The sequence below is a fragment of the Theileria parva genome (genome assembly GCF_000165365.1).
Source record: "Theileria parva strain Muguga chromosome 3 map unlocalized ctg_530, whole genome shotgun sequence".
In the NCBI taxonomy this organism is placed as follows: domain Eukaryota; phylum Apicomplexa; class Aconoidasida; order Piroplasmida; family Theileriidae; genus Theileria; species Theileria parva.
The window spans coordinates 317834-333499 of record NW_876245.1 but is presented as its reverse complement, the minus strand read 5'-3'; the positions used below and the strand labels follow the sequence as shown (position 1 = coordinate 333499).

The 15666-nt window shown below is 37.0% G+C and overlaps 4 protein-coding genes across 4 annotated transcripts; all 4 read right to left on the bottom strand.

Annotated features, from left to right (window-relative positions):
* Position 1: 1 nt before the first annotated feature.
* Positions 2-7713, bottom strand: TpMuguga_03g00168 (putative integral membrane protein). Its single transcript, XM_758093.2, has 3 exons — positions 5920-7713; positions 3917-5815; positions 2-3814 (listed from the first exon to the last, which is right to left on the bottom strand). The coding sequence occupies exons 1-3, from the start codon at positions 7664-7666 to the stop codon at positions 375-377; spliced, it is 7086 nt and encodes a 2361-aa protein (XP_763186.1). The 5' UTR covers positions 7667-7713; the 3' UTR covers positions 2-374.
* A 55-nt stretch (positions 7714-7768) lies between these two features.
* On the bottom strand, positions 7769-8754 carry TpMuguga_03g00167 (putative integral membrane protein). Its single transcript, XM_758092.2, has 4 exons — positions 8511-8754; positions 8354-8416; positions 8059-8323; positions 7769-7893 (listed from the first exon to the last, which is right to left on the bottom strand). Exons 1-4 carry the CDS (start codon positions 8716-8718, stop codon positions 7785-7787), a joined length of 645 nt encoding a protein of 214 aa, XP_763185.1. The 5' UTR covers positions 8719-8754; the 3' UTR covers positions 7769-7784.
* A 110-nt stretch (positions 8755-8864) lies between these two features.
* On the bottom strand, positions 8865-9500 carry TpMuguga_03g00166 (uncharacterized protein; the record flags this gene model as incomplete). Its single annotated transcript, XM_061305639.1, has 4 exons — positions 8865-8914; positions 8974-9072; positions 9185-9314; positions 9345-9500. 4 exons carry the CDS (start codon positions 9498-9500, stop codon positions 8865-8867), a joined length of 435 nt encoding a protein of 144 aa, XP_061160972.1.
* A 139-nt stretch (positions 9501-9639) lies between these two features.
* Abcc5 (ABC transporter family protein) lies at positions 9640-15647 on the bottom strand (the record flags this gene model as incomplete). The annotated part of the gene is made up of 9 exons (XM_758090.2): positions 14774-15647; positions 13288-14718; positions 12175-13194; positions 11745-12070; positions 11556-11659; positions 10947-11415; positions 10506-10821; positions 9732-10380; positions 9640-9703 (listed from the first exon to the last, which is right to left on the bottom strand). The coding sequence occupies exons 1-9, from the start codon at positions 15354-15356 to the stop codon at positions 9640-9642; spliced, it is 4962 nt and encodes a 1653-aa protein (XP_763183.1). The 5' UTR covers positions 15357-15647.
* Positions 15648-15666: the final 19 nt, after the last annotated feature.

The window sequence follows — 15666 nt, the reverse complement described above, 5'->3', positions numbered from 1 at the left end:
ATTTGTTGATTGTGAAATATATTAAAATTAAAACCGACACTACATTTGAAATATGGTACAAATTAAAATATGATACACTTAAAATTAGACAATTTGGAACTAAAATAGTGATGAGAGCTTAAAGCTTTGAGATGAAAATTTTGTAACTGTGTGTTTAAATCTTGGTGACTAAGTTTAAAGCTTGATAATGTGAGTTAAAGCTTCGCGATGAAAAATTGCAACTGTGTGTTTAAACTTTGCGATGTGAAATTTAAAGCTTGGTAATGAGTTAAAGATTGGTAATGAGAGTTAATGCTTGGTAACTTGAGAGATTTAAAATGTGATACAAAAAAGGGGTGAGTGAAAACTTTAGCCTTCTCCTTTCATTGATTAAATCATCCATAACTTCTGTAATTGTAGTTAGTTTGATAAAGATGTTGAAACGACTTTGGTAATGTGCGATCGAGTTTGATGGGTACCATTGGTTCACGGAACTGACTGTTCTTGATGGTGTTGTGTACGAATAGGATGAAGAGTAGAATGGCCACAACCACCGAGATGTGTAGCAAGTCCGAAAATTTCGCCCTGTTAAGTATGTTCAATTGAGATAACTTTAATCCTCCAGTTGGTATTGATGATAGGTCAGTGTTGATCTTGATCTTAGCCACGATATTATCATTTGCATCCAACACCATGAGATAATCTCCCAGTTGTTCATCTCCTGTTTCCTCTTTTGCTCTTTGAATCAACTCCGGTGATGCGTTGCAATAGACTATAAAGGTTGTGAGTTGGCCTGATTTCTCGATAGTTTTTAACAAGAACCTATCACTTGTCAAGTGTAACTTATATGAGGTGTTGAGTGGGTATGCGTGAATCAGATTGTTGAAGTTACTCTCATTGATTTCATTCAGTATATGTCCATTCCCATCAACGAATAACATTATCTCTGGTAGGTGAACTTCCAGCTCTTGTTCTAACAATTTTACACTATCCTTCCCGCCATCAGTGGTAAGAACGTTTAATAACGTTAGTGTTACTTTGTGTTTCCCCTTTAATAGGTCATTTGACATAGTTCTTAAGTAATTCTTAAGAATGTTCCAATCTCTGTTATACGTGTTAATTAAAACCATGTCGTAGCCCAATCTGTGTATTAAGCTGGTGTCACCTGTTTCATTGGCTTCGCTACCAGTGTATGGTCTGTATGACGGCTTGAGGTAAAAGAGTTTATCCAATATTTGGTCACTGAACTTATACTTAAGTTCATAGTTATAATACTCAACATTCATTGTGTTCCCCAGCACTACGTCTTCCTTGAAGCCCTTGGCGGAATTTGGTAATAGTAAAATTGTCGAACCGTTGACTTGCTTGAACTTGAAATTTGAGGGGTTGAACGGCACTGTGCTGACTGCAAACTGATCATTGGTTGAATTCTTGAATGTCTGTTTTCCTGGCAAACTAACTTTAACACTTGAATCTCTTACTGCTCCAAGTTCTTTATTCCACATGCTATCGTCTAAACCGTACAGGGGACTGCTGAGCATCCTCATCAAATCCTCCATATTCTCATCCCTCCGTCGTCTTGTGTAGTACTCGTACATTAGTGCGTTAGCTGCCTGAAGATCATTCAATGTGACCGGTGACTCCAGCTTGTATTTGAGTTGTAGTCTGCACTGGCATCCTGTGCAGTGATATGCGTCTTTGAGCGCGTTGACACTAAACAGTCTTCCACTATCTCTACTGCTGCTATTATTTGTTCCCAGTCTTGATGTCGTGAATAGCATGTTTAGTGAGTCTGTGACCATGTTCAGGAACACTTTGTACGTTCCTCTATTACTGCTTAGTTTACTCTTGAGTTTGGTTTCGGTATTCAAGATTTCTGTTAGGTTAATATGTGTCATTTCACTTTCTGTTCCGAAGCTCGGTCTGAATGTCTTGACTGTGAACTTATTCTTGAGTAGTTTGCTGAACTCGTGTGTGTTGACGTCTATGTTTGCCACAACTGTGTTGATCGCTCTTCCCGCCAAGTACACTCCTGCTCCTTGAATCGCTGTGAGTTCACTGCTGTAATCTGTGACTGTGTTCTTCAAGTGGTAGATTCTATTCAATCTTTCTTCCAGTCCTGTACTTCTTCTCGTTTCTCCACTGACTCTTCCACTGCTTCTACTACTTCCGGCACTGACTCCTCCGGTGACTCCACTTCCCAAGTTGAATAGTATTTCCATCGTTGTTTCTCCTATCTTACTCGGTGTAAGTGTTAGTAGTTGTTTCTCGAGTGTGTATGTGAAGACTGAAAGGTCTTTGAATCTGAGTGTGAACTTTGAATTCAACGGCATTCTCAATCTACTTCTATTGGAGTACAGGTTAAGATTGAAGCTGAGTTTACTGGTATTACTACTCATGATATCGTGTTCCAACGTATCTCTGCTACTTCTACTTTCTGATGTTTCTGATGAAAATTCTGATCTCACTGGTGATAGTGAGAAGTGTGTTGGCCTTAGCAGCTTTAGATTATACACGTTAGAATCTGTTGTTAGCATTACACTTCCTTCAGATGTGACTTTGTAGAGGTTGTTTCCGAGGTGTTTGAGCTTATTTTCTGGGTAACTCTTGAAGCTTTTACTGATTTCATACACTCCTCCATAGCTTAGGCTTTCCTCCATATCCATGCTTCCACATCTGTAGTCTGATTCTTCAACTTCATCTGTTTCTGTGTCTCCGAATAGCGTTTCCACTGGCTTGATTTTGAATTCAACTTTCTTAGATTGGACCACTGAGTTATTATACTTAAGGAGCACTTCCAGCTCACATTCTTCCGTGACCAGCAGTTGCACGTTGTTTCTATTGCTTTCTTCTTCAAGCTGGGTACTATTCATTGGGTCGTTGAGTAGTTTACATGTGTTTGTGAACTTGTAGTCGAATTTGAGGCTTGGGCTGTTCAAGTACAGCGGTGTGAACAGGTTATTCTTATCGTCAAACACCAGCACATTCAAGTTATGCACTGAGTTTCTTTCCACTAAGTATTCTGACTTGTTTTCTTCTGTTCCACTATTCACTGATTCGCTTAGGCTTGGCAGGTTCAATTCCATGCTTACCGGTCTTGAAACATTCGTTGTCAACTTGTGACTCAGTCTTGTTAGTTCATTATCTGAGTACATCACTTCCACATCATGATTATATGTTCCAAGGTTTTCAAACTTTAGTGAATATGGGTTTTCTTTGTCGGGTTCTTGTCCTTGGCAGTGACCACTTGTGCATGTCGTCTTCACCACCAAGTTACTATAACTGATTATATTCTCAAACGAGACATCAAACTTCGTTCCTGGCAACACTGTCAACTGTTCAAAGCTCAATAACGGCTTATTTGACACTTTAAACTTGAATGGCACTTTCATGGTTCCTTCCAAGTCTCTCACCAATAATGTACTTGTTCCCAACTCCACTGTCTTCATTTCCACTTCTTCTTCTCCTCTAACCATCAATTCACTTCTCAATTCTTCCTTATCAACCTTACTTCTGTGTCCTCCTTTACTTTGTATTTTCATGAGGATGTTATCATCTAGAAGTTGGAATGACAGCATCGTTGTCTTTGCCAGCAGCTTTCGAGTGTTGTGATAGCATTCCAAGCCCAGTTTATACTTTTCGTCCAAAAACACCAACTGTTCTCCTTCCTTCATTAATTGTACTTTCGGATTCTTCCTATCACTTCCTGCCGGTGATATTGGGTGAATATACATCTTCAGGTTATTTGGTCTTCTCAAGTGAACGTTGAGTTTCAGTGTGTCTTGCCATAACAAATCGTCGTCTTTGATTCCGAGGATTACATCTCCGGATTCGTCTACACATTAAATATAGGCTGTCGAGTGTTTTACGTATATAAGTTTTATGACTAACTGTGTTATAAATACAATATCATTAATATGAAGAATTTGAAAAGTACCTGATGAAAATGTTAGGAATCTTCCACTACCTCTTAACTTATCATTGTCGAACAGGTTAACAACCAGATGTGTATCTTTGACCGAAACCGGCAAAGATTCATCGGGGATAGAGTCTTCATGGTAGAAACTACGTTTGGAATCTTCAGTATCAAATGCGTATAGTTTGGAGAATGAATACTTGACATTGGGTGTATGTGTTGTCAGGGAATATTTTCCCGACCCTCCATGCACGTATAGTCTGTACTCGAATTTCCTATTATACATCACATCCAGGTCCTTTTGATAGACTTCAGGACTATCCGAGTCAACCAGTACCACTGATGGATTTGATACGGTGTTTAAGTGAAGTGTGTCCTGGAAGATGTATGTTTTATTCTTCCTATCCCACTGGCTATTCTTCAAGGCGTTGAGCAGTTGCTGGTTAAATCGTTTGTATTTATGTAGTCTATTGAATGTTTCAGAATAGTTTTCAGGGTAGTTTTCATATCTGTAAACTCCAACCACCTTCATCCCACTTCCTTTAAATGAATCATTCAACTTAAACACCATCATTTCTCCATCCTTACCCACTTCTTCAAGTTGAGAACCTGATATCTCTTCAAATTGTGAACTAGATAATTCTTCGTCATTTTGAGTGTATAAGTTGAAGTGTGGTCTATACAGTTTCGATGGCAACAGTAGGTTATTATCCGAGTCGAATAATAGGTTAACATATCGATTAACCTTATTCTTGTTAACTGTATATCTTCTTTCAACCTCCTGATCCTTTTCTGAAGGATTCTGGTCTTCTTCATAACTTGTTTGAACCAGCTCGTACAAATCACTGGTCAGCTTGTTTAGTGGGTAAATTCGGTTATATTTAGGCATGCTGCACTTGATTCTGTACTCCTTCTTATAATCCAAAAACTCAAATGAAACGTCTTCTGAGCCCAAATTCAAACAGTAGACCATGAACCCATTTCCTGAGTCCTTATCACTTGGTGTAAGAGGTTCTATGTGTAGCACGCTGTTAGCTCCACCTCCGCCAGTACTCAACAGTTTAGGCTTAACGTTTGGTACACCATACTTATAGTTCAGCTCGAGCATGCCTCCAAGTGGTATATTCGCCAGTACTTCTGAGTGTGGAGTAACAGTTGTCAAGTTAAGCACTGGTAGCTGGTGCTTCTCGCTAACGTAGAGCACCGGGTCTCTGTACACATTGACCACCAACTCCGCAAACTTTGCTCCTGCCTGATCCTGAAGTATATCTAGTCGTTTTGGAGTGTCTGTCAATGACTTTATCAACTCCAGGTTAAGGTAAAGTTTAGTTGTGTTACAGGCTAGTGTGTGGAAGTTTAGGAGCAGGAAGCCACCTGGGTCCTTTTCAACGCCTTTAAACTCTAGCACATTCTTATCGTAATTCAGCATTCTCGGCATGTTTTCTGAGAAATCTTCACCAAACATTTCCTTTTCCCGCTCATTAAATGGTATCAGGTAACTTGGTTTAGTTAAATAGTTGAATGAGTACAGTATCGAGTCTTCGGGCTCAAACTTCTCCTTAAACATGGGCTTGAATCCCTGCAAATCACCAAACAGGCTTAGCCTCAGTGAGAATGATTGGTTCAGTCTCACATTAACTTGGTTATGTAGTTCTGGCACTGTTGTATTACCAGATACGTGGAGGAACTTGGAAGACTTAATTGTGGTTGATATCACCTGTACTAGGAGACCATTTTCTTCATTATTAGAATCAACAATCTTCAACTGGTATGAGCCTTTTTTGTTGCAGACACACTTGTTATTTTCCACGTGGCAGTTATCCAGTTCATATCTGTATCGTCCTGAGCCACCTTTTGGATTAAGTTCAAATTCATCTCCAACCAATACCACCAAAGGTCTCTCGGCACATGGATACCCGTCTAAATACACATTAGTTTATCGTATTTACACATAAATACCTTAATACTATATTTATAAATATGTGGAATAATTAATTGGAAAAATAGATGTACAAGTGAAATACCTTTAAGTTTAGCCTTGGTCGTACTAAAGCCTTGTAGTTTGACTTGCTCTAGTACACAAATTTGATACTTATTGGAGAGTTTTTCTGGGTTTTCTGAACGCGACAAGTCATAACTGACGTTGTAGTACTGACAACCCAGATTACTAGCCTTGAATACATAATAATTATCTTTCTGCTTCATCAGCGTCAACAACCCATCCTCATCGGCTGAGGTTGAATTGAATGAAACTGCGTTAGCGTCAATTGAGTCGAAAACATTCTTATTATATGTTAGCAGGTTTAGCTTGAACAGATAGTGGTTACCCTCGAAGAGGTTAATCACATCTCCCCTTTCTTCCTGTTTCTGGTTATAACAGTCAGAAAGTTCACCACCCGATTGCGATAAAATATTCAAATAATCTTCATACTGGGTATCAGCCAATTTTGTCATTTTGAAATCTTTTAACGCTAATAAGTCCTTGTTCATTAAGCAGGTGTGGAAATTGCCTAGTGAGTTGTGCTTTATTACCACTGAGTGTGGCTTCATGACATTGACGTAGGTCTTTAGAACCTGGTCGGTCCTTTTATCCTTACAGTACACTACACATTTGTATTCATTGGTAGAGGGTTTGTCGGATGGAGGCGTTTCTTTGGACTCTGAGTGTAAATGTACTTGTACAAGTCCTTTATCTAGGGTTAATTTATCCGCATCTGCATCAGTTGACCACTCATAGTTTGACAAATTGATATCCCCGTTCCCGTTAGGGTACTGGTATACGTATTCTGATGATGGATACTTGAGTGTTAGCTGGAATGACGTGTTATCAAGTAGGTAAAGCTGTTGGTGGGATAGAACCACTGAGTCGTTTACCACAAACTCCACTGGCGGTGTCGCCACGTCGGAGTATTCGTCGAGGAAAAGGCCAAAAGTGAGCGTAGTTTTGCCGACTTTAGCTCCTTTTAACATCAAAACATCGGTTACAAGTGTTGTGTTTTCTGGCAAATCAAAGTGTTCTGCCTGCGATAGTACCGAGGCTCTCTTTTCCGAGTATAACTCCCCTTCATTGTCCAAAACGTCGAAGATTCTGGAGCCCGAAAAGGATAGGTAGAAGGGTAGGCCTTCTAGGGATGTGAATGTGTTTCCAACCTTGTCAAAGCCCCTTAATTTCAGGGTAAAGGTTTGGTTTTTTGAAATCTTGCGATAAGCCGTCTCAAGGGTAAGGTGGTCAAGCTTGGAGATCACGACTTCAGTCACACCGTGGAATCTGAACTTAGAGTCGTATGCAAAAACAAACGTTCTAAGGTCAGAAATTGTTTGTACATTTTCCAGCCCAGATTTCGAGCCGGTGTTAATTTTTTTTTCATTTTTTTCATTTTTTATATTTTTTATGTTTTTTTCCAAATTGTATAATGTGTCGGTTTTAAAATTAAGAGGTACAGTGTTAATAACAACAGAAGGTAAGCAATTTTTGAGTTCGTGAGGGGTGTATGGTTCAAAATCCTGGGAATCTCCTGGGACCTTCGATTTGGGGTGAGTGTAGTTGCTCTTATCAAAGGCGAGGAGCTGAGGATCTTGGATTTTCCAGATTACACATAAAGTGGGCTCGATTTTTAACGGGATCTGGGTGTTCACCGTTATTGGTTGATGAGTCCGCTTAGATGTGTAAACGGAGGTTCTCGGTAGTAAAACCTGAGAAGGCACTAGTGAAAAATTGCAAAGGGCGCTAAAAACGTTAAGTAGAGCGAAAACGAGAATTTTAGAAAACATTTTGATAAAGATCTAGAATATAGTTTCTGAATAGTGTATATAACGGGCCGAGTGATATGGGCTCCCCCCACTCGTGAGTTGAGGTATACGTAGGCGTATAAGTGGCTTGAAAAGGACATTACTGGACGGAAGATACCATAAAAACCTTAGGTGTATTTTTATAAATCGAGTGATAGTTGCAAACGAGGACCGAGAGCTGTACCGAAGACAGTAGGACTCCGTAGATGCTACAGTAATTATTAGATCTACGTGCATGCAGATGTAAACGTGACTTCCAAGCGCAGATCGCTTTATTTCAGGTACTAGAAGGCCAAACGCGTTGGAATCTGCGTTATTAGCTAACTAGGTGTAACTATGTGTATGATCTAGGCACAAGTGTGTAAGGCGCTTACTTTTCGATGTAAAAGAGTCCAAGTGCCATTAATACAGTCGTCATTAGACTATTAAACCTTAAAACTTGAGAATACCCGAAGGATAAAAGAACCAAAACGGTCAAATAGAGGAAAATTGAGACCTTGGTAATCTTCAGGTATACCACGCTTGACCTCGTAAAATCAACGTGCGATTTCATCAAATGCCCAAAATAGAGGACAAAAATGGTATAAAAGATCATTAAACACACCAAAAGTAGGTAGCTTCTGAAATTTTTGGCGTTTTCTGCGAATCAATATGAGGCACAAAGCTTACCTGGTTTATTAGAAGCGTAGACAATTAACGGCTTATCATTCCCGTCTTCGTCATATAAAGGGTCTAAAACATATTAAAGAATTGATTAAAAGTGATAAATTATAAGTATATATAGTACAAAGTATATCATGGGAATAAAAAATGAATATGGAATTACCATCGTAGTTCGTGTTTGAAGATTCCTGAAGATTAATGGAATCAACGGGTAATCCGATATTAAATGAGGAATTTGGGTATACAATTTGTGTTGGAGTGCTTTTTTTTAGATTATCAAATTTATTCTCGTTAATAAGGGATAATGTATTGCGATGCCAAATTGCTGGTTTCCCCTCATCTAGATTTTCTAAAAGGAGTCTATCTCTCATAATTTATACAAATAAAAATCAAAGATTATATTAAATTATTATGTTGGAAGGATCTCACGACCCCATCGAAGATTCCACACATTAATGGCATGAATAGATGGCAAATGAGATTTTTTTATTGAAACGAACACTTATTCCCTTCAAAATCATCCCTCTTCTTCTTTATTGATTTTATCCGACTTTACATCCTCAACACCTATACATGCAAATTATTCTTTGAATCTATGCGAATGGATATTTGTAATTATTTTCAACCTTCTTCCCCTTCTTTTAAATCCTCTTGGTCAGTTTGAATTTTTCTCTTGAAATCTACCAAGAATTCACTGTTTTCACCGGGATCCAGCTTCCCTTCCTCTGAACACATTTATTCATTTTACTTATGTGCGTTATTTAACCATTTATCTTCCTTTTTTAACTTAATAATTATAGTATAATTTAACAAATATTATATAAATTATATTCTTACTCATTTGATTATATAATTTAGCCTTTTCTTCCATCTTTTTCCTCCTATCCCTGCGATTTATTGTAGATTCCTTCCTGTCGATTTTATTTCTCAGTTCCACTCCTGGATTACTAAGTTCGAAAAGGTCAGTCTGAAATGTGTAAATAAATTTAATCCATACCTTCTTATATTTTCGTTTTTGTTCATGTTTCTCATTATCCTTCTGTATATGCCTCTTTATAATGTTATTTAACGACGCAATTGAACCTTTTGGAACAGTAATTTCTTTAGGTTTTTTTGGCCCTAAAGTACTCTCTGTAAGCCACCCGTAACTCATTAATCGAAACTCGTGTACATGATAATTTTTAAAAATTAATTTTAAAAACACATTTACTTCATAATTTGATAAATTGATATTACATTTGTAAAAAATATGAACCACATTTAATTTATATAAAATAATTAATTTAAAAATGTTAATTTTCGTGTTGGATTTCTCCAATCTTCCCGCCTTCCAATAGTAGCACTCGGTTACATAGGCTTAAAAAATGTGAAAATTAAGACTTACCTTAGAGATTCGTGTTGGTGAGCCACTATTATGACAATATTCTCCTTAAATAGCCTATTAATGATGACAGTTATCTGTTCCAGCTTGTGCTTATTATCCTGCTCCACTGTGTAACATTCGTCAATTAAAATGAGCCTTAACTTGTTTCTGTCAAGGTATAGTTTCAGTAGCGTCAAATACTGAAGATCGACATCTGAGACTGTGATGCATTTATTTTCCTTTTGTTTCGCAATTCTAATGTCCAGGGCCTTTATTAAGTTCTCAAAGGTATCTCCTCCTATGATCAACTCGTCGTTTATCTCGCTTTCAGCGTAATCTCCGAACTCGCTTTGTTCATCAGTTAATTTTGTACCATCTCCGTCCTTCTTGTTCTTGTTTTCAAAGTCGCACCTTAACAGGTATCCGATAAACTTTGTGTAGTTGCACATCTTGGCTGCCTTGTAAATTTCCTCGTCTGTGTGCTTGTCTTCCGGGTCAATGTACCTCCTCACTGTCCATCCTGGTAATAGCGGTGGTGTATGTGGCAGGATTCCTACCAAGTTTTTCATCTTCTCATTCGAAATTTTCGATATATCAACTCCGTCGATCCTTATAGTCCCTGAATCGAGCTTAATTAAGCCTGCTAGACTTTGTAATAAAGTGCTTTTCCCTAAAAAGTATTTATTTATATATCTGTATTAATTGAGTATTTGTTTATATATCTGTATTAATTGAGTATTTATTTATATATCCATCTGTTTTAGTGGACTAAAGATTCTATGAACTAAGAATTACCTGCCCCTGTTCTTCCTATTAATCCAACGTGTTCATTTTTATCAGTTTTGAAGTTAATTTGGTTTAAGCAAATCTTGCTATCGTACTTAACTACCACATTGCTAACTGACAAGCCTTCAGAAAGGGTATCTTCAGGTTCATCAAAGGATCCCAAGCTGGTGAGCGAGGGTGTTAGGCTCCCCGGTGATATTGACACTTTACTGTTAATGTGATTAATCTTAGTAGTAACCAAGTTTTTATTCACTTTACTTCTTCTCTTGAATGTGAATATCTTTTCTTCTGCTATATCATAATCTGGGTCCAGCTTTGCCAATTCCTGCAGTCAGAAATTACACCTCATACATAAAACAAATCGTTTAATAATTAGGCATTATATATGTAGTAACTACCCATAATATAGTAATGAATACAAATAATGACTATAAACATATGGAAACAAACTTGTAAACGTTGTGATGCACACATTTCAGTTTCTAGTTCCACGATTTTATTGAGTGTTGACTTTAATAGCTTTGCGAACTTATATGAATATGTTAGCGCCAGGCCTATGTTCCCATCTACCATCTCATTTTTCTTCTCTTCCTGTGCCATTCTGGTGGCACTTGGCATTTCTGCTATTTTGCGGCTCTCTGCGGAGTTAAACTTAGCGTCGCTTATGATCGGAATTAGGGGTTTCAGCAAGTTAATTACAATCAGCGGGTACGTCAGTATTTTAAGCCTGATCATGGTCCAGCTGGACGAGGCATGGCAGAAGAACTTGGTGTTTTGATGTATTTTCAGGTACTTTAAAAAGTTGTTCATGATGTAATTTTCGTTGTTGAGGCACTTTATTACGTAGGAGCCTGATATGACTTGGGAGAACTGACTGCAGATATATCCTCTAGTTTCCAAACTGCTCCTCATGTTAAATCTAAAAATTAATAAAATTTTGCTTAAATAAATTAATTTAAGATATTATTCATTCAATTTCTTATATTATTAATTTAATTTCTTATATTATTATATTAATTTAAGCTATTTAATAAATAAATAATCCTTTATTGAACTTACATTGACATTGGTATGTACATTTTGAACACGAACAAATATGATAACAATATCAACAGGGGTATTAGGAGTGCTGACCATGGGTTCAAATAACACAGTGATGCAGCCTACAATATTATTTACATTTTAAGTATATTAATTCTATTTAATACAATAGTTTCAAGAATATCTACGTAATTTTTAAAAACTCACTGTCAGAAATGTATATATGAATGATGACATGAAGTGTGAAAATCTTCGAAACACGCTGTAATCCACGTAACTTTGGTCTGCGCTAAGTCTGTTGTTTATGTTTGCTATTGGTATCTTGTTGAATATCACTATAGGACAATTCAGTATACCGTTTAGTGCACTTGAGTAGACCTTGTGTGCTGCGCTCAGTGTTCCTTGGACTTCCAAAAGTGATCTCCACAAAAACAGTACAATTGTACAAGAGGTCAAAAACGTGAAGATGTACAAATAGTTCAACTTCATCAAATAACTAGTCCTTTTCATCTGCATTACTTGACTTACTTTGCCTAAATCAATGTTAACATTTTGTTTTCCTCATTAGCTAAATAAATTATTTAAATAAATTAGTTAATTTGATTGGTTAAATTTAATTAATACTTATGTTATTAACCTGCCATTGCTTCGGCTTTAGATTTTGGTGGTGACCATTTTGATACTACAATATCGCTTCCAACGTTTAGCATCATTGCTGTAAATGAGACTGAGACCACGAGTATTACTAGTCTGAGTCCTACCTTCTTGAGGTACCATATGAAATTTTCCAGCTTGACAAGGCATATATTCTGGTTACCGTTACTAAAGAGTTCGTTGCTTCCAAAAAGCTTCTCCTTTTCATCCAACTCCTTGTCCTTCTTGTTAACTTCCAGTTCACTGCCTTGCGGTCCGGTTTCACTTCTTGTTACAGGTTCTTGCGGTTCTTCCTCAAATTCTTTAAACTTATCCTCTTTCGCACTTTCACTTGAACTTTTTCTTTCTAGTGGTAACGTATTTTCATCTGATTCCTCCTCCTCAGTATTTTCAACTTCTAAAATTTCTTCATGAGAGTAGAATGTTATTGGCTGAATATATGCCGTCGTCAAGGTATAAAATTTAAAGTAATTGTTATACTTGGTATCCTTTAACGTTGGCAAGAAACTATCTTGTATTGTTATGATGCATGTGAAGTTATTCAGTATTCCGTCCCTTCCAAACAGGTTACTAAAAATTTTCGTGGCTATTTGTGGGTCAAGGACTGTAAAGATCTCATCCAGTATAACCAAATTTCCCATCTTGTTCTTTTTTCCTCCATTGTTATTTGTACTCACTGCTCCATTACTGCTCATGGATTTGAAATTATCAAGTTCAAAGTAATTTGCATACAGTGTGTACAATGTTCTTGCTAGTGATATTCTTACTTTCTGCCCCGTTGATAGATTTTGTCCACCTTCATCTATGAACCGCATATCGTTCATCTTCCAGTTTGCAAAGTCATGGCTAAGTTGGCAGATTTCAATGATTTTTTCGTAAAGCTTCCTGTTGTACTGGTTTCCAAACAGTATTATTTCCCTGATTGTCCCCATTGGTATCCACGGGCTCTGGCTCACTATTCCCGTGCACATATTCTTATTAATGTAGTGGTTAAAGTATATCCCTAAATCATTGTTAATATACAATTAATTTAACTATAAACATATGTTACGATCTAGTTTTACTACATACTAATCATTTATCATAGATAACAAACCGTCAGTGTGTCGTAATTCATCTATCAGGCACATGCTAAATAAAAACTTCTCAGTAATGTTTGATCCTGAGATTACAACTTTATCTCTTTGGCGTAACTTGAAACTAATTCCACTGAATATCTTCTTCTCTCCTCTACAAAAGGTTGCATTTTTCATATAGACGACGTATTTATCTTCTTCGGTTTGCTCCTCCTCCTGTTTACCAATCTGGAAATTCACCTTATCGTCTGTAAAAAAGCCTCCATTGTCGAAGATATTATCGCTTTCATCTATCAAAGTGCTTCTTCCTGTTTCTATTTCCTCTTCGTATATTGTTTTCACCATTGTTGTCAGATCCTGCGCCTTCTTCGGTGTGCTTTCAAATGAAGGTGATGGCGTTGTAGAGTTAGGGCTAGTTCCAGAACCTGTGAAATTAGTGTCAATATACGACTTTAACTGCTTGGAGAACAGAAAAGTCTCTATACGGACACATGATATTGTGGTTTCCAGATGGTCACTTAAATCTGATGGGAGGTCCTTAAAGGGCTTAATAAAATGGTTAAGAGTATGCAGGAGTGGGATTGTGAACGACGGGTCTAAATTCGCCACTCTTTTCTGACTTGTTGAATAAATAAGGAAAACCGCCAGTCCTAGAATACTGGGTAGGCTTATTCCAAGCCATGACCCGATGGAGCTGAGTATAGTTCTTTTCAGGCACAGTTGTAGTTCTATGATCCTACTCATCAATACTGATTGCTTACAGAGGTTCAACCATCTGAACATTTTAAAGTTTGTAAGGTTTTCCAGAATGATCAGGGTTTTAGAGATTCTGTAATCTATCCTTGCCACATACCCCTTGACTAATTTCGCCGACTGGTATTCAGACAGGACCATCAGTACACTCGAGATGATTATAAAGCTCACTGCTTTTATTGCTGTTGTTCCTACTTGGTAGTAAAGCCAGCAACCTATTATTAAAATCTTCAGCGGGATGGTCAGAAGGTCAATTAACTTAAGAATTCCCCATGCAATCTCTGAAATGTCAAACAGGGCCAGATTTAACAAGCTTATTTCCTCCTCGTCAAACCTCACGTTTTTCGGTCTTTTTGAGAATCTCGAGCTCTTTTTATTTTTCTTGTTAATCTTTTCGAGCTTGAAGTTTGCTTGACTATCCACTATCCCACTACTTTTATGGTGGTACCTAGGCAATGCTGATATGTTAAAGCTATTATTCGGGTCTAATGGTATTAGGAATGAGTCAGACCTGGGCTCAGATCTATGAGATCCATTTTCTATGCTAAAGTGATTTTTAGACAGTATTCTACTAAACAAGAATGAAAATAAGAGATTCTCTATTCTTAACACTAGTCTCCGGTAGTAGAAATAATGGTGTCCATCCGTCACTATATCCACCAAGTTGACTATCAACACCAAAAACACCAGTCCAAAATCTACAAACAATAATTAATAACACTGCCATAAGTATTTTATAAATAATGGATTTACATCTTAAAAGCTCTTTCATCGTGGTTGGCATTTTTTGTTTCATCACGTGCCTCAGTAGGTATGAGTTGAACACTTCGAATATGTCATTAAAAATTGAGAAACAGAATATGAACACAAAACTTCTTCTAAATACCTTTAACACACACAGTCTACTTCGCCCTACCAGTTTAACTAGTTTGTTACACTTTTCATAATCTCTATACTTATCCAAACAACTTCCGAACTCTGCTGTTGCGTATTGATCAAAATCTGAGTCTGGTATATCTGGGAAATCTTCGTGTTTGAGTTCTCCTTTACTTGCAAGTTTTATCCAATCTGTCATCCATGAGAAGAAAAAGAAACTGATTCCTGTACTCTGGCTATAGTTTAAGTACTTCTTTTTCCTTTTGGGTCCTTCCTTTTCCGTTTCATCCTGGACTTCTGTGGTATCATCAGGTAATGTTTCAGTTCCCTTTTCTGCATCTTCATTATCAGATTTTATTTCTGACTCACTACCGTATGGGTCATCAAACTCCACATCTTTCCCAGATTGGTACCAATTACTAGAATCTGTATTATTTTCTACGCAGGTATCTTTATTCATTGTTTCATACTCTGGTAAAAAGTTTTGCGATTGCAGATTTTGTCTAACTTATAAACTATAAAATTGTTGTTTTTGGCTCGTTTCCATTCTCTATTTTATCTATATTTCAGATAATCCAACTACAATCTGTTATATTCTTGAGTTTTCTATTAACAAATATTAAAATAATTCAAAATATCTATTCCCAAAAGCAACAGCAGTATTTTGTTTACGTTTATTTTAATTTGTAATTAATTTTTTCATTATAGAATATAACTCAGACATAAAAAGGATTCCAAAAACTTTACGAATTTACACAGATCTAGAAATA

Excerpts from the sequence above, each read along its gene's own strand:
- TpMuguga_03g00168 (XM_758093.2), bottom strand. The coding sequence starts at position 7,666 with ATGTTTTCTAAAATTCTCGTTTTCGCTCTACTTAACGTTTTTAGCGCC. Across the intron at positions 5,816-5,919 it reads GACCAAGGCTAAACTTAAAG|ACGGGTATCCATGTGCCGAG; the intron begins GTATTTCACTTG and ends ATGTGTATTTAG. Across the intron at positions 3,815-3,916 it reads ATTCCTAACATTTTCATCAG|ACGAATCCGGAGATGTAATC; the intron begins GTACTTTTCAAA and ends TTTAATGTGTAG.
- TpMuguga_03g00167 (XM_758092.2), bottom strand. The coding sequence starts at position 8,718 with ATGAGAGATAGACTCCTTTTAGAAAATCTAGATGAGGGGAAACCAGCA. Across the intron at positions 8,417-8,510 it reads TTCAAACACGAACTACGATG|ACCCTTTATATGACGAAGAC; the intron begins GTAATTCCATAT and ends AATATGTTTTAG. Across the intron at positions 8,324-8,353 it reads CTACGCTTCTAATAAACCAG|AAAACGCCAAAAATTTCAGA; the intron begins GTAAGCTTTGTG and ends ATTGATTCGCAG.